Source organism: Anas platyrhynchos, chromosome 2 (assembly GCF_047663525.1).
Source record: "Anas platyrhynchos isolate ZD024472 breed Pekin duck chromosome 2, IASCAAS_PekinDuck_T2T, whole genome shotgun sequence".
Classification (NCBI taxonomy): Eukaryota; Metazoa; Chordata; class Aves; order Anseriformes; family Anatidae; genus Anas; species Anas platyrhynchos.
The window spans coordinates 141,547,169-141,569,181 of NC_092588.1; the positions used below are offsets into that span (position 1 = coordinate 141,547,169).

A 22,013-nucleotide genomic window follows, 5' to 3' on the forward strand; every position below is an offset into this window, starting at 1 on the left:
TCACACCACACCCCTCCAATTGCATTTGCTGCCAGAGCTTTAATACTAACCCTCATGTGCATTACTGGCTGCGTCAGTACAAAATCTGGAAGTTAGCAAATGCTGCTTATGAAAACATGGCTATTCATTAAAAACCAACCAAACAAAAATATTTCAGTTTGCCAGTGAAATAGCTATGTTCCTCCACTAGCTCTGATGTAACTGGATGGTCTCAGGAAAAAAAATACATAATTGGTAAAGTTGACTGAAGCCAGGCCTGTCCTCAGCAGCAGCTGGGGCTTATGAAACTCTAGAATAAATTTCCTTACACAAGCTTTTCTTTTTTCCCCCCTTTCTTCTTATTTTTAATGCAGGTGCATCACTGGCAATTTCATAGTAAGTACAAGGGCTTGAGAGCTGGCAAACTCCACAAAAACTGGATCAGAAACAAGAAAGAAGCGATCTTTTCTGCCCAGATTTGCCAGTATACTGAAAAATTCAATCACAAGGTTTGTACCTGACTAGAAATGAGGAGGAAAACTAAAAAAAAAAAAAAAAAAAAAACCAAAACCACAGAAGGAATGTGCTTTAAAGATGTGCTTTATTTGTCCTTCAGGCACTCTGAGTTATTCCCATCTAGATTTTTTTGTCCCCATACTACCCGCAGCCAGAAAGATTTCTGTTCAAATTTGGATCAATTTTGAGCTATCAGTGCACATTTTCAGTGGTCCAAAACTTTAAGGAAAGATTAAGATGTTAACTAAAAGACAGGCAAGAAGGAAATGCATTAAGGACAAGAACAAGGTGTAGTTCTCCTCTCTCCCTGTCGCAAAAAGAGTCATATAAAGTTATTAACAGCCCTCCTTTATTCTACTTTTAGCACTGTTAATAGAATATGCAGTGAAATCTTGCGGTAAATGAAACGACAGAGGGCTTTCTGAAACCCTAGGGCAGGTTTTAACAGATTCATAGACTAGTAATATCTAAATGGTGACAACTAGGAGTATAAGAAATCAATCCAGATTCACTTCTGCTACTCTGGGAGGCAATTCCTATTAAGACATTTTTTTTCTTTTTAATTATTTGCAATTAAACTGTTGGAGATGGGCTGAAGGTTAGGAAAGGTGGATTTCTGAGTAGGTAGCTGGAGAGAGAAATGCCAGAGAATGAACCATGAGAAGTCAGGGTTTGTTGCATGTACTGCATGTGTGTTGTTTTTCATTTATATAAATAGATGTGAATACACACAGAAGAGACACATTTACACGTATTTACATACATGCACAAATGTTTACGTATTAAGAAGCACTAGATATAACATCAGCAAGCCAGGCTTGAAATAGCTTTCCAAATGTACAGCTCCAATTTATACAACAGATCACGTTAAAGATACTATTTGTGAAGAGCAGTACTTTAAAGTGCCTGACACTGGAAAATTCAGTGCCTTGTAAGCTACACCATCCTCTGCTTACACAAGGATCAATGAGCAACCATGCAGATTCCAGCATGAACATATCTCCAAAAAAATGGTTCAAAAATCCTACATATTAAGGATACCCCAGCTCAAAGCCTATAGACAAGAGCTGAACTAAGGCTGAACTCTAACTGGGCTCAGCAGTTTCAGGTTTCCCTCTATGGCGAGTGCGTTTACATCAGTCTTGTGTGTCACAAAGTTTGTCAATGACTGAAGGATGTTGTAACTTGACCATTTTTTCGTAGTACATTTCTCATCCAGGAGGCTATAAACCAGCAATAGTTCTATTAAATGCACTCAAGAACTGGAGTTATTTGCAGTCCACCTGAATGTGTCACCCTGTGGGTATGAAATCAGTGGTGCTAATGCATACGAGATGGATAATTTCTCTTAAAAAACATTTGCCAATGCTACACAACTTTTTTTTTTTTTATAGGCAGATCAAATTTGAAACACAAATTATAATACAGTAGTAATCCTCCTCCTCGTGGTCTCAATACAGTCACACACCAGCTACAAGCTTTCTTTACACAAAACCTGTAGTGGAGAGACATGAAGGATTGCTGTTCAAAAGATGTCTGAGAACCACAGACTGACATTAATTATGAAACAGCTGAAATCTACAGCAAGAGAGGAATTCTCTGTGGGCCTTTTGGCAATAGGCAGGTATCCCAGTCTACTCTGAAATTTGGAATTTGGGCACTGTTGCCCTTTATAAAGTTTTTTCTTTAAAAGTAAAGGCTCTCAGTATACCCATCTGATTCCTTTTGCCATCTCCTTTTGGCAAGCTAAGGGACAAACTGCATTTATTTTCCAGCTGTCCACTTTGTGCTGGTGCTTGATAAAAAACACCTCTCCGCTTTGTTTCCAAACTTTACTGTTCAAAAAGCGTATTAAGAGTTTCAGATTTTGGTATAATAGAACAGAACGACAACTTACATAAAATTTTCCAGTGTCTCAATTGACAGTGTTTCACGTGTGTTCAAAATGTGCACTTATGGATCTATTACATAAAATGGAAACCATTCAAAAAACATCTTTCCAAAGACAAAATTGGCATCACATAACTGAGCTCCAGTCCTAATTAATTCAGTTCTTTCTGCACAAACGGAGAAATTTGTTCTGCAGTCTACAAAACTAACAAACCACCATTTGTTACGGCTTCTGACCCTCGCTTCCTATTGCTTTTCCCCTCCTACGCCCTTTCACTCGCAGCCTCCACCAAGCCATCTCCTCTCTGAAAAGGCAGTCCCGGCCCCAACACCTCCAACTCCTGATTTCCATCCAACAGCACCCCCCAGCTGCCTTACAAATGGTGCAGAAGGTCCCCAGTCATGCCACGTTCCTTGGCAGTAAGGCAGGTGTTGGTACAACAGGCTGATTTTGTCAGGGACAGGACAAACAGAGCAGCTAATTGGAGCCTTCAGCCTTGGAAAGAAAACACTTCGTCTCCCTAGCTGCTAATGACAAGGTTTCAACCCAGTGTTCTGGGCAATGAGTCCAGCATCAACAGGGATGTAAGCAGGAGAAAGAACAGGGAGTGACAGCTACGAATATTGCTGTGATTATTTCATTCCCTTAACAATAAATCTAGAAGAAGGTAGCTCTGAACGTTTTCATTAAGATAGGCTCTGATACACCATGCTGGCTTCTCATCCTCTATTTTATGCTCTTCGCTCAGTTCAGTGTTTTAAGTAAGATGATGCAATGCCAGCCTTTAGCACGGCCGCCTGGGGATGTGCACACCATCAGAGGAGCCAGAGACACCTCTCAGACTGCACAGTTGATTGGAAACAGCCTCTCTAACAGTTCATGTGCTGCATTTTAGCATGTAAGTAATGATAATTCTATGCAGTTGAGAAACTGAGTCATAGCTTCACAGGGAAATGTAGAAAGAAGAGTGGCTAAACATCAAATGCTTAACAAAAAGTGAATGGGAATGGGGAAAAGTCTTTTATTTCAATATAAATACCAGGAGACCACATACATATGAGATGTAAGATTGTATTACACCTTGATAGGCTTATAACTCAATGAAAATCCAGTATTCCCTCTTTACAAAAAAAGCCACATTGCCTCTGTAAAGTCCATTTCTTTAGAAAACTACAGTTTTCTATCCCAAATCATTCTGAAGCTACATCTTACTGTCGAAATCTATGGGCTAAGAGATTAAAAGAGTTAATTTTACACTATAGGACAAGGTCTCAGATTAAAATACCTTACCTGTTACAAATATATTTAGTTATATTTAGAAGAATCGTTCTCTGGGATGGACACCAAGTTAAAAAACTTCTAAGTTTTAGTAAGTAAAAAATGGAATTCCTATTGTATGTTCATTGTCACTGCATTTAGATCTGTTTTTCATGTAACTGAAACCCAAGAACTAGAAGTTATAGCTAATGCTTAAAATATTTCCTGACTCCTTTTCCACTGCTAATTAACACAAACTTACTTCTGAGCACTTTTTTTGCTCCTTCCCTGTTATCAACCCTGCTATTTCTGTATTTCCATCACCTTTGTGACCTGTATTTTCAGGCACTCTTTGTTTTGCCTACAAAGTTAAAGCATTTGCTCCTTCCTCTCACCTCTCCCTTCCAGTGTCCTTATCAGTCCACCTGAGTTGCCCTGTACACTTACTGGAAACATTCAGGAAAACAAACAGAATATAAAAGTTGAATGACCCAATACAAGCATTTTATTAGATATCCTGAACACCATGTCTAAAACACCAGTGCTCTTCCTCCTCTTTCCTTCAGGTTTTTTTCATTCCAGAGTAGCCTGAAAGCCTAAAGGCACAGACCTGGAAGCTATGGATAACTAAGATGGTCCTCCTCACTATGTTTGCAAAGGTAATCTGCTAAATTCAGCTGCAAGGTTAGACATCTGTGCTCAAGTTCGGAAACTCTTCAAGACAAAAGTAAAGTCATGTGGAAATTATTTTATATATGTTTCTTTATACAGAATAAACCGAACCACTCAACTACTGATTGGAAGGGATTCCTGGTGATCACGCAGTTCAATCCACCATTCAAAGCTGAACTACCACCAACACCCTCGTCAGCCAGTGCTTTGTCTAGCTGTGTCTCTAACTTCCACAGATGGCGATGCCATCTGCACTGATTCCAGTGCTATACGACCCTCTCAGAAAAAAAAAAAAAAAAAAAGCACGAAGTGCTACTATATCACACTTCCTGATGCCTAATGTGAACCTTCCAAGTGCCTGCTTATGGCTGTCCTCTACTGTGAACAGTTTGTCTCCATCCTCTTGGTAACTGCTCTCTAATTGTGGACTGCTGTTACTTCACCCTTTAGCCACCCCTTTAACAGACTAAATCAGAGCTCCTGAACCTCTCCTCATAAGGCTCCATGTTCCAGGAGCCTGACCATGCCTCTAGCTTTCTTCTGGACCTTTTCCAGCTTCTTCCCATCCTTCTTGAAGTACACATAAAATTCCAGGTACAGCCTCATCAGCGTGTCAGGTGGGGTGTAACAGCTTCCTCTGCCTGCTGGCTGAGCTGCACACGAGCACAGCGGGGACTCACAGACCCTGGTGCCCACTGCAACCCCTGCCTTGTTTTCAGCAGGACTCTTATTCAGCCGGTCGCCTCCACAATGATGCACGGTGCTTGTTATGCTTGACTTGCAGAGTTTTCATGTTCCTCGTTTCGTATCACGAGCTATCTGCTGGTCCAGTTCTCAGGAACACCAAAATCCATCCACACTGAGACTTCGCCGTTCATCCTGTCAGCTTCTCCCTTCTGCATCACCCACACAGCTACCTCTTTGTATCAGCTACCTCTTACACTAAGCACCCTTAGCTAAGCACTCTTCCAGCCCCTCCTGTCCAGTCACTGGACCTACATTTCCCCTGAGATTCCCACAACTAGAATATTTGCAAAATACAGTCCAGTTACCCTTTATATGCCCTGCTTCATTAAGCCCCAGCTGGCCTTTGTCCTCAGATATCTCCACAATGTTTTTACACTCCTCCTTTGTTCCTTCCTTCTTTTTCAGGTATGCTCCCTTTTCTTCCCTTTAGTTCATAAGGGGCTATTTGTTCAGATAAGCAGTCTTCTATTCAAATTCCTGAATTTCCAACACAAGATGGCTCTTTCCCTGGGATCTCAAGTCTTCTTTATAAGTCCTTGAAATGCAAAAGAATTCCTAGGACAATATGCATTTTAAATATGCATTTTAAATATATCACTGAATTTTAATTGTTTTTTTTTTCTCCATGTGGCAAATAAACCTTTACCAATATTCTAAAGCAAGAAAAATCCAATTCAAGATATAAGTATTCCACTTCAGGTTGCTTATTTTAAACTTATTAAAGGTTTAATTTTGTATTTTGATCATGTAAATGTTTCAAAGTTATCAAAAAAAGATCATTTTAAGTAAAATTATCTCAAATTTGGGAAGGAGCATGAAAAAAAAAATTAGTTGTCAAGCCTAATTTTTTGCCATGGCCATATCCCTTCCACCAATCTCCAAAGTGACATTTCCAAGATCAGGTCAATGAATGAACATGACTTTCACACTGACTTCACTGATGACAGGAGTTCACTTGCAACTCCCCTCCAAGTAACATGCCATGTGCCACAGAGGGCAGTGACACCTGGACTGGAGCACTTCACTGTTAATATTGATGAATGGATTTGACCCCCTTTTCAGGAAATTCAATACCTCAACAGGTTCAGACACATACACATGAAGACTAAATTCAAGGTTTATAAATAGTGACCTAAAAGCAGGAACAAGCAACTGTGTTCTTTATGTAGCCAACCTACCAATAAGTCATTAACACACCAAGCAGACTGCTGAGTACTACAAAACCTACCACACCCAGCATCATTCCTGAATATATATTCCTGAAACTATTTCATCCTCACTGTGCAGATAAATCCTTCTTTAGCCCCTACTACATTACCCATTAGTGCAGAGTTTTTCTATTTTTACCTAATACCTGTATTTGTTATCAAGTTTGCAGTTACAACATCTGAAGATATGTACTGCAAAATTTATGACACCTGTCAAAACCAAAATTAAATTCCTTAAAATACTGTAACAACTTTTAGAATGTACTTCAGTGATGAGTGTGTTTTGATTCCTGCATTAATAAGGGTATTGTACTTTGCCATTTATCATTCATTCTGAACTCACACTGACAGGACGTTACCGCTTATATAAACTGTACTTCATTCAGGAATAAGAATTTGCTGAGTCAGTTTATATTTTGTTTAGACATATGAGTCACAAAAAAGCTAACACAATGTTAATAAAAAAAAAAGATTAAAATAGAAAAATAAAACAAACAAACAAACAAACAGTTTCTCAGCTGAAAAGAAGAAATTACTTTGTCACAGACAGCGAAAGGAGTAACATTCCATGCTGTTACTCTGAAAATTCACTGCACTTTAAGTGTGAGCGTTCAGCTTTGAGCAAATTTCTTCACCAAGTCTTATCATTAGAACAGTAGATTTCAGCTTCCAAAGGCTGAAGATTAATTATCACATTCTGCAGAGGAATTACATGCATTTTTTATTTGACTGAAGTTCCAGTGGTGCACGTCTCAAAAGAATCCTGACTTATTTTAGATGTGGTTAAATTTCTCCCCCTCTGCGATGTTGTAAAAGGGAGAAAATCGTAGGATTCTCTTGTATGATGCCATTCATTTCTATCACCTGTATCTTCAGACGTTGTAGCTGTTAAAGACCGACACCTCAATAAAACATACACTTAAATAGAGATGATGACTTCTAGAAATACTTTGTCATCATACCTTCTGACTGCAGAGCAAACTGCAGCTATCAGAAGTCTTTTCCGCTATGCCTGAGCACGCTCAATGCTCAGTCTTGCAGAACACAGACAACATCTGTCTCTTCATGGCCTTCCTCTAGCAGATGCTCTGCAGAACTGACAGTCCTCAAGGCAGGCCCACTTTTATCTCAACAAATGTATCATAGCCAACAGGAGCTTAAATTCCTGTGTCATATTATAATCATGTATCAACACAATATAAAAGCAGACCAACAGCAGTCAGAAGAAACTCAAGTTACAGAGGCAACACAAAGCAGCAGAACACTTTTGTAAAATGACAATTCCACCTCAAATTAATCCTCTTTTCACAGTCAGATAAGGACGCTACAATAAAAAATATAAATCACAACTCTTCATAAAAAAGCTTAATAAACATACCAACTGAAGGATGTCCTCATCTTTTGGCATAACACTAAGTTCCAATACGCTGTCACTGAAACAGAAAAAAAAAAACACATCACATATCAACTTTTGTAATGCGAAATGAATTTTTTTTTCCAATGATAGAATAATTTCCATCAGAGTCTTAGCAGAAAAAATGTTTTAATATACTAGCTTTATGGATAAGGCAATGTACTTTGTCAATTTTATTTCATTATTTATTATTAAGAGTCCTAAGATACATTAGATGTTTGGAGCTTCTCTGACAGAACAAGGTAACAAATCTTTAAACACAAGTAAAACTTCCCTTTATCTTCCACTTAAAATTAAAGTCCATTAGCACTCTTCAAAATTGCTGGGGATAGTCCAAAATACCCAAATAAAACAGTTTACAAATTTTCAGATCTAATCTGGCTGACTGAATTTGTCAGTCTGAACTGCTGAAACCAAAAGCAGCACGTTACTTGAAGCGATAAAGATCCTGCCATCTGTACAGGTCAACCAATATAACTCAAGTACATCCAAAATCAGGACATGGAATATAAGATTCACTGGTTATCCAAAAATCAAATACTGCAAAACAGAGAAATCCACAGCCACTGCGTATCAGAAAAAAACTATTTTCACAAGCAAATATATACTTGTAACAGTAATACAAAACAGCTGAGTTGTTTTTCATTTCATCTGAGATAATTTAATACTGTTCACGTTCATTACATGTGAACTGGACCAGGTACAGAGAAGGGCTATGAAAGATTGCTTGTACAGACTATTTTAACTAGACTTGCAAACCAGCAAATCGAGAGATTACACCTGTTATTAAGGAATCTCACACTTCAAAATATCACAGGGAAGAATATTTAAAGAAACTGACCAACACCAACACAAGTACCAAAGAACAAAACCTAACTGGACAGATCTAACTAGGACTGAGCTTATCTGTACCAGGCAGTACAATTCACTGCTGAGAAAACACAGAAGTAGCACAGAGACCGACCACCAACTTCAGAGTACATAAAAAAAAAATAAAAAAATCTATGAAAGGACCAAGAAAGATCTCAATTTCTTATTCCTGCAGAACGGAAAGTCTTGTCTCAAAAGATGTAATGTACAATTTATTCTGCTTTCAGATGTGAAAAATGTTTCTATTTTGTGGTTCCTTTTCCATTTGTTACTGGCCACAGACACAAGGCTGCATTCCAAAACTGCAGAGTAAGGGTGTTAGCTTTCACAATATTCCTAAACCATTATTAATCTTAGGAGAAAAAAAAAGTGTTCTCCAAATAGCATAGATTAATTTAGCTTTAAAGCCAAAAGTTGTTAGGAACAGGTTTACGTTCTTCTTTTAAATCTATGCACAGCTAGGAAAAATAAGTCTTCAAAAATGCTTTTACAGTTTTTCAGAATAATGAATTTTAAGACATAAAAAAATGATGACTTATCTTTTGTGTATTTACAAAACCATTTTCCATTTTGACTGAATGCATTAACAGCAAAACTACTGTCAAAGAATCATTTAAAGCATTGTCCATCAGGAGGGACTTCTGCCTAAATTCCTCAGTATGGGTATTAAACTACTCACCAGCCGTAAAAATATAAAAATATGAAAGAGATACCCTAGTTTTGGGCATTTCCAGTGAAGCATTCAAAGTTCTTTGCTACACATGGGTAGCACATGTGTTTTGTATAGTCATAATTCATATTAGGCAGCTTATGGTTTGATATAATCAATGCTTATTTGCAGGATAAACTTTGAAAATTAAAAACTTCTATAGCATTGCTCATCTTCTGATCCTTTATATATAAATGAAAGTTGCCCATGTATATTTCAACACAGAACACACTACTGTTTTACAGAAGTATAGTGTGCTTTTTAAATACACATTTCTCTCACTTTTTTTTTTTTTTTTTTAATTAAATCCATTTACACAATTTAACACCTTTCTTTAGTAGCCATCCAGAAGAGGAAAGTTGTTCAGGAGCAACACTTTGTACATCATTCAAACAGCTCCTCAATTACTCTACTCCTGTTTGCCTGCAGAACATTCTGGAGACAATTTGGATCTTCCTACTTAGTATTTTTCAGAGAGCTCTCAGAGTATTCTTCAATTCTAGTATCAAAGAAGGGGGTTAAGGAATACCTTTCAGGTATGGTACTGTAACGTGCATGTAAATTAGGAACTAGAAAGCATTAATAAAAACCATGACACAGAGGAAGTGGCAGCTTACAGTAAAATATTAGTTACAGTATTATGGATTCTCAGAGATATCTATCATGCAAATGACTTTTATTACACCGAGTAAAATTTAAACTTCACTCAGAGGCACCAAGCTAAAGCACTACGATGGGCTGTCATCGTTACAATTATTTTCATGCATTATTTCACATACATTTCTGAATAACCTCAGCACTTTCAAAAAGTTTGCAAAAAGAAGTTGAATAGACTTCATCATTCTAAATTTCTAAATTCCAAAATCAAAGTAACAAAAAAAAAAAGCAGTTGGGAATCAGACTAAAAAAAAAAACAAACACCAAAGAACAATAAATAATTTATGGAGTTTACATTAGTAATCAGCACATCTCCAAGGTGATTATGTAAACAGATGAGAATAAATTCTTAATGGACCAAACTAACAACCAAATGTAAAGAGTAGGAAATGTAGATTTAAAAATAATCTTAGAACTAATCTCGCAGGAAATGGTTATTTCTGGAAACTCTTTTGAGGTGTGCCATTCATTATCCAGAGGAAATAATCAGTGTAAGCTTAAATTTATTATCTCCAACCAGAGGAAAATAGATAATGTCCTACACAGCTTGAAAACAAAGCTTTTCCAAGAACAATACAAAACACGCTTGAATTATAGGCCATCAACTGGAATTTATGGGAATCTTTCATCTAAACATCAAAAAGGATCTACTTGGATCTGGCATGAAGAAGGTGACCAAGTTCTGATGTCTGCAGCATTCTGTGATGAGAACAAACCTCTACAATTGAACTATTTTCCAGACATACCATGAGCTGCTGTGGGAATGAAGCTGCAGAAGTAATCTAATTAAAATAAAATCACAAAGCACAAACAAGTTTCATTGCTCAGCAGCTGAACAGTGTGGGGGGAACTCTCTCCCTTGAGAGGCTGCAGAGGTTACCCATGCTGTAACTTTACTTAAAACTGCTCTGAAGATGATCAGAAAAATTAGGAAAGAACAGCATTTACAGTTGACAAGATATTTGAAAGGGCAATTTAAAATAATGAAAAATACAGTGATTAATATGTCTAAAAAATCATCACACATACAAACTGTAAATGAAACTGTCTCTAGTCATGAACAAGAGATTTCAACTGACAGCTTAGTCTTTCAAAAGGCTTTTCAGCAAGTCACTCGCACAAAGCCTGCTGAAGAAACTACAAAGTGACGGATGCAAAACGAGCTAAAACACTGAACAGAGCAAAACCTGCATAACTGGGTAAGTTTAAAATTAAGAGTTTAAATACATTCAGAAGTGAACTTATCCAAGACCAATCTATCGAGAACTGTTAAAATCAAGTGATGCAGATAAAAGCTTTGGTTCAACAAGTTCCTAAACAATGTAGGGTCACGACTAAGCATACTACATACTTCCAGTGTTTTCATGCACTTCTCCCAGGAATCCATTTCTGGATACTGTCAGAGAGGATACTGACATAAAGAGACCATCAGTCTGGTCCAAGATGCTGACGCTGATACAGGAATGGCATGCTAAAGCAAGATACATTCAACAGAAAGCAATTTCTCTTTCCATGAAATGGTAGGAGCAGCAGATGAAATAAAATTCTTGATGTGTAGAACAAACTGCTGAGTCGAAGAACACAGTTTTCCAGCAAAGAATGAGAGCCCATTCATTAGTCATATGAGAAACTGTCACATAACAGACATCACTGCCTGTAAGCTACAAGGAAAATGCACCTGACTAATTCCTTAGTCTGAGCTATCTTTCTACATCAGAATTTGCATTTATCTCTTCATCTTAAGAGATTCAGATGAAGACATCCTGGTACTTACGTTTTCCATAAAACAAAACAAAAGCAAACCACCAACAAGAACAACAGAACACCACAACCCTCAGGGCTAGACATCTTTGGCTGTGATCTGCTGTGACAGAATCACAGAATGGTTTGGGTTGGAGAAGAACGTTAAAGATCATCCAGCTCCAACCCCCCTGCCATGGGCAGGGACACCTCCCACCAGCCCAGGTTGCCCAAAGCCCCATCCAGCCTGGCCTTGAACACCTCCAGGGATCCATCCTGATCCATCCTGAGGCATCCACAGCTTCTCTGGGAAACCTGTGCCAATGCCTCATCACCCTCAAAGGAAGTAATTCATTCTTAATATCTAATCTACACTTACCCTCTTTTAGTTCAAAGACATTACTCCTTTCCCTATCACTACATCTCCTGACAGAGTCCCTCCCCAACTTTATTGTATGCCTCTTTGAGGTACTGGAAGGCCACTGTAAGGTCTCTGCAGAGACTTCTCCAGGATGAACAACCCCTGTCCTTATTTTTCCTCCTCCTAACTGTAAGCATAACTAAGTATTAACACATGAAGATTCGTTTAAATTAGAATGTGGTAAGCAATATTCATTTGGAAAACATTTTTCCATGCTGATCATAATACATCTCTTTTCCACAGAACATTCCCATACTGGAAGATTGTCCCTATAGGAAAAAAAAAACCAAAAAAACAAAACAAAAAAAAAAAAAAACACAGTAAAAGTAGAGAAGAAAACAAGAAAACAGTAAAAGTGGAGACTGACCTGAAACATGAAAATGAGTTTCTGGATTTATGTACAGACATGATTTAACAAGCCCCTGTGAGTTCAAAAGCAGTAAATATTGCTGTTTCTTCACTTTGTGCAAGGTTTGTAACTTGTTGCAATGTAATGGAAAGATGGAGATGCTGCAGCATAGATTTTTCTGAGTTTCATTTTAAGCAGAAAAATGTGTGTTTATGTGGCCCTTATCAGCCTATTTTAAGTTTATACAGCCTTACTCTGTAACACTCCGTGATTTGGTTACAGGGGCCAAGTACTGACATAAACAGACTCTGGCACAAAATAGCACAGCCAATTTTAAGCATTTTTCAGCATTCAGTAAACATACGAAAACAAATATATAAAACAGCCTGTACTAGGGAAAATTTAAAAATATGATTACTTTTTCAGAACCACCATAAGTAGGCATTTCCTGCTTAGTATAAAAAGTGTGACACACAATCGAGTATGAGAATCTTACCTGTTCTGTATCAAAGCAATGACTTGAGAATATGTCTTCCCAATAACACTTTCTCCATTGACTTTTATAATTCTGTCACCTGTAAAGGGAAAAATTACACCTTAAATCATTTTGTCTTGACTTTTTTTCCTTGTTTTCATTTTGCACTTCTGTATCTCTCAACAAGCAACATCAATACATTAAATTCAAGGCTAGTCTTCTTTAAAAATGAGAAAAGAAAACTGAAGATGTGCAATAAAATTTTATGTAAACATATACAGGATGTCAAATTCCTACACTTTTCACAGGACATCTTCAGATAAGGTATCTTATTTTAAACTTCCAAATAAATGACCTAGAAAATCACAGAAAGAAAACCACAAGCAGGCATAAGCTGTATCAGAGGCTCACTTAGGCGTCCCGTCTTCAAAGTAAAGTTTTCCATGGGTGATATCAAGTACTGCAAACTATGCTTAATTCTCAAGCAAATCCTAAGTAGATATTTCATTCCAAACAAAACCAGGTATTAGCTCAGAACACTGACAGTGATAGCTGTACAGTTTTCCTTTAATATCAGAAAGTTCCACCATCTCATACTCCTTTCCTCTGAGAAAAAATAAATAGAGTGCTCCAGGTTCTTCCTTCCTCAAAATAATATGGGTTGCTTCCAAGACATTACTGGTTCTTTAGTGCCTCTTGGACAGCGTATAGATCAATCTTTAGACCTAATATCACTTTTATCAGATTTCTCCTAATAGTCTGTTGTACCTTCTTCATTCAGAGTTTCATTCTCACCATAAATTAAGTGGCACATGTATCACTACAAAAACACGACAAGGATTTTCACCTTGTGAGCTACTTTCAACTTTTGATGAAGAACCCATCCCATTCCTTCAACGAAAACATGTCATATATTCATGTCATCTCCAATCAGAAGAACAGGAAAGTACATTGAATTTACTAATGAGGAGAAAATAGTCTCTAAAAGGATTACAGATGGGGGGACTATAGAAAGCTGCTGGAAGAAGAATTGAAAAAAGGATCCATGCAAAGAGAGCCAAAGGGAGTGGTTTCTTCCAGTGCTGCTTTAGAAATTGAAAGCTTTTTGTGTGCTTTTGGTGTGACTGAATCAAAGACAAGGAAAAAGCAGTTCACTCTGAACACTTGGTGGCAATAATGTTCTAAACACGTTTCCTTTGTGAGGTTCCCTATACAGACCCATGGACTTTCAGACTTATGAACCCACGTGGATCTGCTGACTGTTTTGGATTTGGTGATAACATACATGTAACCTAATGCAACTAAACTGGTGCAATATTTTCAACTTCATACAAGTTTGCTTTTAAAACTGGTTATCACCTTTTTCTTCACATGAAAGACCTCTCTCAGTTTTTTCTCTTCCTTCCTAAGCTATGAAAGGAACACTGGTGGCAACATTTAATGATTACTGTCAGTCTTGTGGATTGCTAGGCATCTGAAACATATGGCAATCCCCATCCCTGTGCTGTATACATACAGACACCCTAAGTCATTAGGCTGTAAAGCTCAATTTTCATTAAAATAAAGTTAATTTTGAAGTACTTGAGATTACACCAAAATAAATCCTTACAAAAAGCTGCAGGAGATAGAAATGTTATGGTCTGTACCAAAAAAAATGTTCTTTCTAACCCCAGTCCTATTAAGTCATATGGCAAGACTTCTTCAAAATGCATCAGATTCTTCCCTGGAACTTAAAACTGGCTTTTTTTCCCAGGCTGTTTTGGAACTTGCCCACAGATGTAGATCTTCACTCTGTACTCCCATTGAAAAGTATAATTAGGAATACCTTGCAAGTAGGTCATATTACCTTACCTACTTTTCTGCAGTGTTTATATTTCAAAGCAACTCAGCAGTGAAATAAGGCTACTTGAAGAGCGCACCCAATGAACCAGAACAAGAACCTGGCAAAAAAAACTCAAGTGGGACATGCTGCAGAACTTGCTACTTTAAAGAAGTGGTGGCAGCCAACGCTGCAGAACATGATTTTGCTCAATTTCAGGGCAAAAAAGGCAAGGCTAGTGTCTGTAGGGCAAAACAGGGTATAGAAGCATGAAAGCTATTTCTCGTATAATTTTTCTCATAGCAATCCAGCAGCCCTTTAAAAACCTCTGATCAAAAGTGTTTAAACACACTTAAAACAGCTTCCTTTCTGTACAGATTTTAGTCCTTCATATTCTTGGTTATATACATGTATAAACCGCAGCATAAAGACCAAGATATGGGAAGCGTGTATCTGTTTTGGCTGTCTCTACTTCGATAAAAATAATTATCTAATACTTACACTTGGAACCCACAAATGTTCTTTTTAATGAAATATATCAGACATTAAATACGGGAAGTATGATCTTTCTAACTGCAGCCAAGATAAACTTAAAAGAGCATTCAAAAATACTCAAAATGAGTTGTCTTACATTTAAGATACTGTACCCTCTTCCCTCAAATTTACAAGAGTACACCATGCTTTCTGGTGAGTAGCAGGCAGGTAAGGTCCTGAAACACAGCTTAGTGATTCTGGGTAGTCAAGCTTGGGTTAAGATTGCTAGTATTATGTAGTAAGGGACCCTTCAGCAATGAAATAAGAGCTAAAAAGCAGAACTACCTAAACTAGTATTAGATTTTTCAAGCTTCTTCCTTCCATGATGTAACTGTAAAATAAAGCCAAGTTGGATAAAAAAATAAATAAAATCAAAATATAGATAATTGTACAAAATAAATATATAGTGTCTGTATTAGAAGTTAGGCAATCTACCTTGCTGATCATTCCCTGAGTGCTTTATAATGTAATTTCAAGAGAGAGATACAGTAATATTTCAACCTCAAGTTTTAAACAAGAAAGAGTGGCATGACCTAATTAGATACAATGACTGCCAGTGTTTCTAAAATATTCCAATGCATTAAAAATATTTTTTGCACGTATTTTTTGTTCTTCATTCTGGGCTCCTAAAATCTCTTCTATGCCTAAAGATAAAAATATTCTCTACAGATTTCATCTCTTTCAATTTGGCAAACACTGAACAGAGCAGAAATTAACATGGCTCCTCAGAACAACTTCAACATATGCTGCATTTTATCAAGCCAAAACATTTCTTTATATAATAGCATTAAAATAATGCCAAAGTAACCCTCCTCTAAATAACCACTTACAGAAGAGTTAAAAAAGAAAAATACCATATGCTGGAAAGTAGGATCTAGAATTGTTTTTAAATTGCAGATCATCCTAGAATGTTTTTATTTCTTTAGGAGGAAACATACAAAATTATTCTATTATAGACAAATACATGTACACAATTGTTTCCAAATTAAAAAAAAAAAATCAACATCCCTCTAGGTCTACAAACTAGCTTATTTTCATAGAATGTATGTTTTGCCATGTTTTTAAGAAAAATCTGTAGTGGTATCCATCTACATAACTTAGTGTACTTTTATGACTTCTTAGACATCCCCCTCTAACGTACATTTTTTTGCCTTCAGCACTTAAGTAAGGGTGTGACAAAGTACCTGGCATTTCACAAAAAAACATACTGCCTGCTCCAAGAGTTATAGATTAAATTAAACAACTGAACAAAATTTAGTAAGAAAAGACAGACTTGGATTATTCTCATTTCACTTAAAGAAGATAAAATAACTTAAAGGACAAAAACCTGTATGTTTTAGGGTTATTAACATGTAATAAAGCACAAGAAATAGCAGCTTACGTATGTCATTTTATTCATCATTGTATTATTTTACGACTATGAACAAGTATACGAGACTAGTTAAGACTTTTATGCCTTAGTAAGTATTACACAGCACCTCCTGAGAGAACGCAACACTGCTTTTGAGGTTAAAAACACTTGATCACAATTCAGAAGGGTTTTGGAATTCTGAAGGAAGGTTTAGTATTGGACAAAATTATATGTAGAAGCTTAAAACATGTATGTATTTCTACACCATGTACACAAACATGCAGAAGAATGGTACCTGTGCAGAGTCCAGCTTCAAAAGCAGGTCCGCCTTCTTTAACTTGTTTAACAAATATGGTATCCATTGGCTCCAGTCTATTCCTTTGTTTTCCTGAAAAGAAAAAAGAAAAAAGAGTATTTCTTTAAGTCTTGAATTATACTGCATTACAATGATTTCATTTTAAAGAATTATTTTGAAACGTAATCTAACCATGTTCATCAATACACTGAATACCAAAATCCAATTTGGGGGAAGGGAAGGAAAAGATACAATTTAGTGATGGGACTTGGTAGGTCAGGTTGATGATCTGTTAGACTTGAACTTGAAAGTCTTTTCCAACCTAGATAATTCTATCTATGACTATACAGACAGCATTTCTTCTGGCTGTGCTAAAGACCTTTTGGGTGTCAGGGCAGGGGAAGGGCGAGAATGCTCACAATTATGAGCTTAAACTTGTGAATATGTTATGGTAAATGTTTATAGTTTTTTCTTCTTTTTTTTTTCTTCCCCAGATTCATTTCATGATGTCTTTGCTACTTTATCATCATGCTGATGCCTACACTGTTCAGTAAGAAATACTCCTTCCTGTTCTGGATTCCTATTGTGCATAAGATATAAAGCCAGAGTAAGAATTAGTAGTGCAAATTGAAAAAATAAAACCTTAACATTTTTCCCTAGAAGTGAGAACAATAAAATTGATTTATGGTCCTCAAGGAACTGTAACACTGATTTTCTAACCATATTTTTCAGATGCTCCAAGATTAAAGTTTTCCTGCAGGTTTATCGAAATTCCAAAGGCAACATATACTTCAAACTAAATTATGTCTGCACATGAACTGTACACATCTGTATATACATAATAAAGTTAGCCTGCAGTAGTTAGAAACCCTGTATCTTATCTTCTCGCCTTCTCAGCATTCAATTACTTTTTATGCTTCCAGGAACACAGGCACCTTGTGCTTTTCCAGTCGTTTACTAAGTAATTCTCAACTGAAGTAGCCACTGCTTCTGAATATCAAGATGTGGAGGAGAAAGGGAGGAAGAAGAACGCAGTTAAACAAATACAAATGAAAAACCAGCACAGTTACACTGCAGACTAAAATACAGTGATGCCATCCCGAGCTACATCTGCATATAAACGGGGTAAGCCATCTCACAGCTCCTACGCAGCTTCACTGGTTTAATTTTTCATGCCAGGAGCTGAGAAGAAACAAAAATAAAATTTTTCAAACCTTATTTCCATTCTGCTAGCAGACTGCTGCACAATAAACTAAGTTCAGGGCAAAGCGTAACTTGTCTCTCCTGACAGCTCTAATCCAAGTAGTAAAAAAAGAGATGAGCATTACAGAACCAGTGGTGGAACCTCGAAGGCAGCAGCCAGAGAATGTGTCCATGCTAGCCATAAGCACCCTGGTCCCCCCCCAAGTTCCCTGTACCCCTATACCACCCACTCAGCTGGGAAACCACCACCGTTTAGAGGCTGCATGTTGAGCCAGCCTGGGAGCTGCCACCTTACCAAAAACCTGGGTCCTGCCACCTTACCAAAAAACAGGTAATGGCCTTATTCTCAAAATAACTCTGAATGGGTGGAGAATCAACAAAAAGTTGACTTGATAAGATCAGCTAGCTATTACATACACACAACTGAATTATAAATCAAAAAACAGCTGGCAGCTCAGTCCCCAAATACTTTAAAATTTCATTAGCAGGACACAGCTACAAGACATACAAAATGCTCTCTGTGAGGCAAAGCTAATATCTGTCATTATTAATCTGCTGATTTAAATAGACACTGAACACAAGGCAGGTCTCATCCTTTAAAAGGCAGGAACATTACAGCGAATTTAGACAAGCTCAGAGAATAATTTACCCCAGATACAAAAGGTAGCTTCAGAGGGAACAGTTAAAATACAACCTCTTATATGACCAAACAACCTTCCCAGTGTTGCCACGTCACGTGTTACTGAAGAGATACAATCCCAACAGTGACAAGAAAAAGTGATGGAGCTCCTGTGGCATGTATAATTTAAAACACTCAGTGCCTGACCCAACACAGAATCACAAAATAGGTTGGGTTGGAAGAGACCTTAAAGACCACCCAGTCTCAACCCCCTGCCATGGGCAGGGACACCTCCCACCAGCCCAGGTTGCCCAAAGCCCCATCCAGCCTGGCCTTGAGCACCTCCAGGGACATTGCATCCACAGCTTCTCTGGGCAGCCTCTGAGTGAGTAATTTATTCCTTATATCTAATCTAAATCTCCCCTCTCTTAGTTTAAAGCCATTCCCCCTTGTCCCATCACCACACCCCCTGACAAATCCCTCCTCAGCTTCCCTGTAGCCCCCTTTAGGTACTGGCAGGCTGCTGTAAGGTCTCCCTGGGGCCTTCTCTTCTTCAGGCTGAACAACCCCAACTCCCTCAGCCTCTCTTCACAGGAGAGGTGCTCCAGCCCTCTGATCATCCTCGTGGCCCTCTTCTGCACCCACTCTAACAGGTACACATCTGTCTTATGCTGGGGACCCCAAAGCTGAATGCGGAACTCCAGGTGAGATCCCATAAGAGCAAAGTAGAGGGGGAGAATCACTTCCCTTGACCTACTGGTCACCCTTATTTTGATGCAGCCCAGGATCCAGTTGGTTTTCTGGGCTGTCCATGTCCTTCTCCCCAGAGCTGTTCTCAATCCAGTCATTGCCCAGCCTGTATTCATGCTTGGGACTGCCACAAATCAGGTTCAGCACCTTGCACTTGGCCTTGTTGAACCTCGTTAGGTTCATGTGGGCCCACCTCTCAAGCATGTCCAAGTCCCTTTGTATGGCATCCCTTCCTTCTGTGGTACCACCTGCACCACTCAGCTTGGACAGACCCCTGAGGGATCTCATTTACCACCAGCCTCCACCTGGACACAGAGCCACTGACCGGCACTCTTTGGGCACGTCCTTTAGGCCAACCCTTTATCAACTCAGTGGTCCACCCTTCAAGTCTGATTTAGAGATCAGAACGTCACGTGTACCCACGTCAAAGGCCTTACAGAAATCTAGGCAGACGACATCTGTTGGTATTCCCCTGTTGACTGATGCAGTCACTCCATCAACTTTTCAAATGTGATGGAGAGGCTTGGCAACTACTTCAGCCTGTTCCATCGGGACCCTGGGATGCATGCCATCAGGGCCCAGAGTCTTGTACCTACTCCATTTCTTCAGCTGGTCTCAAAACTCTTCTCTTATGCTGAAAGGTACTTTACTTCCCCAGCCTCTGCCTAGAGGTTCAAGGACTTGAGAATTCCTCAAAAACTTCTTGAGGGAAGCCTGACTGCCAGTGAAGACCAAGGCACAGAAGTTGAGTACCTCAGCCTTTTCCATGAATCATTATCAGTTCTTCCTTCTCATTTATCAGAGGGAAATACCCTCCCCTTGACCTTTCTTTTCTGACCTGCCTTCCCTAGGCAGGTCAGGGCTAGGGATCTACTGCTCGTTTGCTTAGCACTCAAATGCTACTTCATCACTTGTGCTGGCCTGAATACACAAGGCAAGAGGTCAAGCACCTAGATTATTCCCATTCAATACTACAGAAGACCTTTAATACAGGTACCACTGCTGAATTGGAGAAAAAATTGAACCCATTTATGAAGACCAGAGACTGAAGCCTTCCCTGAACGTATGATTTTTGACCAACCTGCTGGCAGAGCACCAGCAGCTACACAGAGAAGTTCTTCCACACTACAGGCAGTCACTTGGGGTTTTCACAACTGTTTTACAGACCGACTTGCAAAGCTGATAACATCTTAAGCATAGTTCTTTGTCTACATGCAGGAGGAGGTTATGTTGAACATATTCGTCTTCCCAGGAAAATGTATGGCCATGTTAAAGATTAAGATCAAATTTGGGGAAAAAAATAGGCTGAAAAGTTTACCATGTTGCTTACATTTACAGGTCAGTAATATCCATTTACAAGTAAAGGCAAGAAGAAAACCTTGGACTCCAAAGCTCTGGAGATGAATACATGCTCTGCATTTCTCCTTTAGTCTTTTGCATACTTGGATACAACCCAAAGCTTCTTTCCTTCAGTAAGCAAATAAATGAACTTCCTTCAATGTGTAGTCTCAAAGCATATGCTTATATTTTAAGTTAGAAATTCAAGCAAAGCTAAAAGAAGTATTCTATGACAGTAGCAGCTAATGATAATTTCTTCAGACCAGCTTAAGGGAAATCAATCTTGTAGATGTGCATCAGTCATAACAGAACCAAATTTCAACTAAAATTGGCACTCTTAACAATTTATCTCAGGTCTCAAGACTTAACCCCTCCATTTAACAAATTGATTCTTAAGAAAGGAATTGATCTCAGAAGGAAATATTACAGCTGTAACATTTAAATAAGACAGTTCTCCCTTATACCATCACACACCAAGGTCAGACCACAAACTATCCTGAAGCACAGCAAGGAAACATTTACTGAAAGGCTAAACAAAACTGGCTTATCTCTGTCCCTGAAGCAGAGTTAAACTGTTTGGAAATTGGCCGTTGAAGTTACTCTTACCGAAATTATGATATGAATAACTGCCCAAGAATACTCTTACATGGCAAGAGATGGAAATCCTAAGTAATGGAACAGCAACAGAATTAGCCAAGCCTTTTATGTAGTACTAATAAGCAATGCACAATTAAGCTGCAGAAGGAACTGCTTGGTACCTATTACTTAAGTACAAGCCCTTTTTGCAGCGTGCATTCACTTAATCGCCCTTCTTCACTCTAATGACTTTTGTTTGGGGACCAACATCCAGTAAGTGAATCATGTATCATAGCACCTCTTTCACAGATACCTCTTACATGAAATCACCACCTGTGGCTTAGATCTAAATAATTAGTTATTAGTGAATTAAAACAATTGAAGGCCATTCATTTAATAAGTTACATTTTCTTTTTCATGTTTTCCACAACATGACCATGAAGTTTTAGCAAGAAAAAATTCCAATCAGAGGTCAAAAGGCAAGGAGGAAACAAAGATTTATTTTACAATCAGCATGCCTCATTCGTTATGAGGAATTAATAAGCCTTTTCTTGCCACAAGCTGCCAATAGCCAATACCACTTTCCGGCTTGTCCTTACCCATTTCCTTTGCATTTAAACTCC

General features: G+C 38.2%; 1 protein-coding gene across 5 annotated transcripts in view; it reads right to left on the reverse strand.

The window, feature by feature from the left end:
- Positions 1-22,013, reverse strand: part of ARHGAP21 (Rho GTPase activating protein 21) — a 118,358-nt gene that overhangs the window by 35,120 nt on the left and 61,225 nt on the right. For all 5 annotated transcript variants that reach the window (XM_038174591.2, XM_027450626.3, XM_038174590.2 and 2 more), the window contains 3 exons: positions 16,905-16,997; positions 12,927-13,005; positions 7,649-7,703 (listed from right to left, as the gene is read on the reverse strand). In XM_038174591.2, coding sequence (XP_038030519.2) covers positions 7,649-7,703; positions 12,927-13,005; positions 16,905-16,997 — 227 coding nt within the window. The remainder of the gene's footprint in view (positions 1-7,648; positions 7,704-12,926; positions 13,006-16,904; positions 16,998-22,013) is intronic.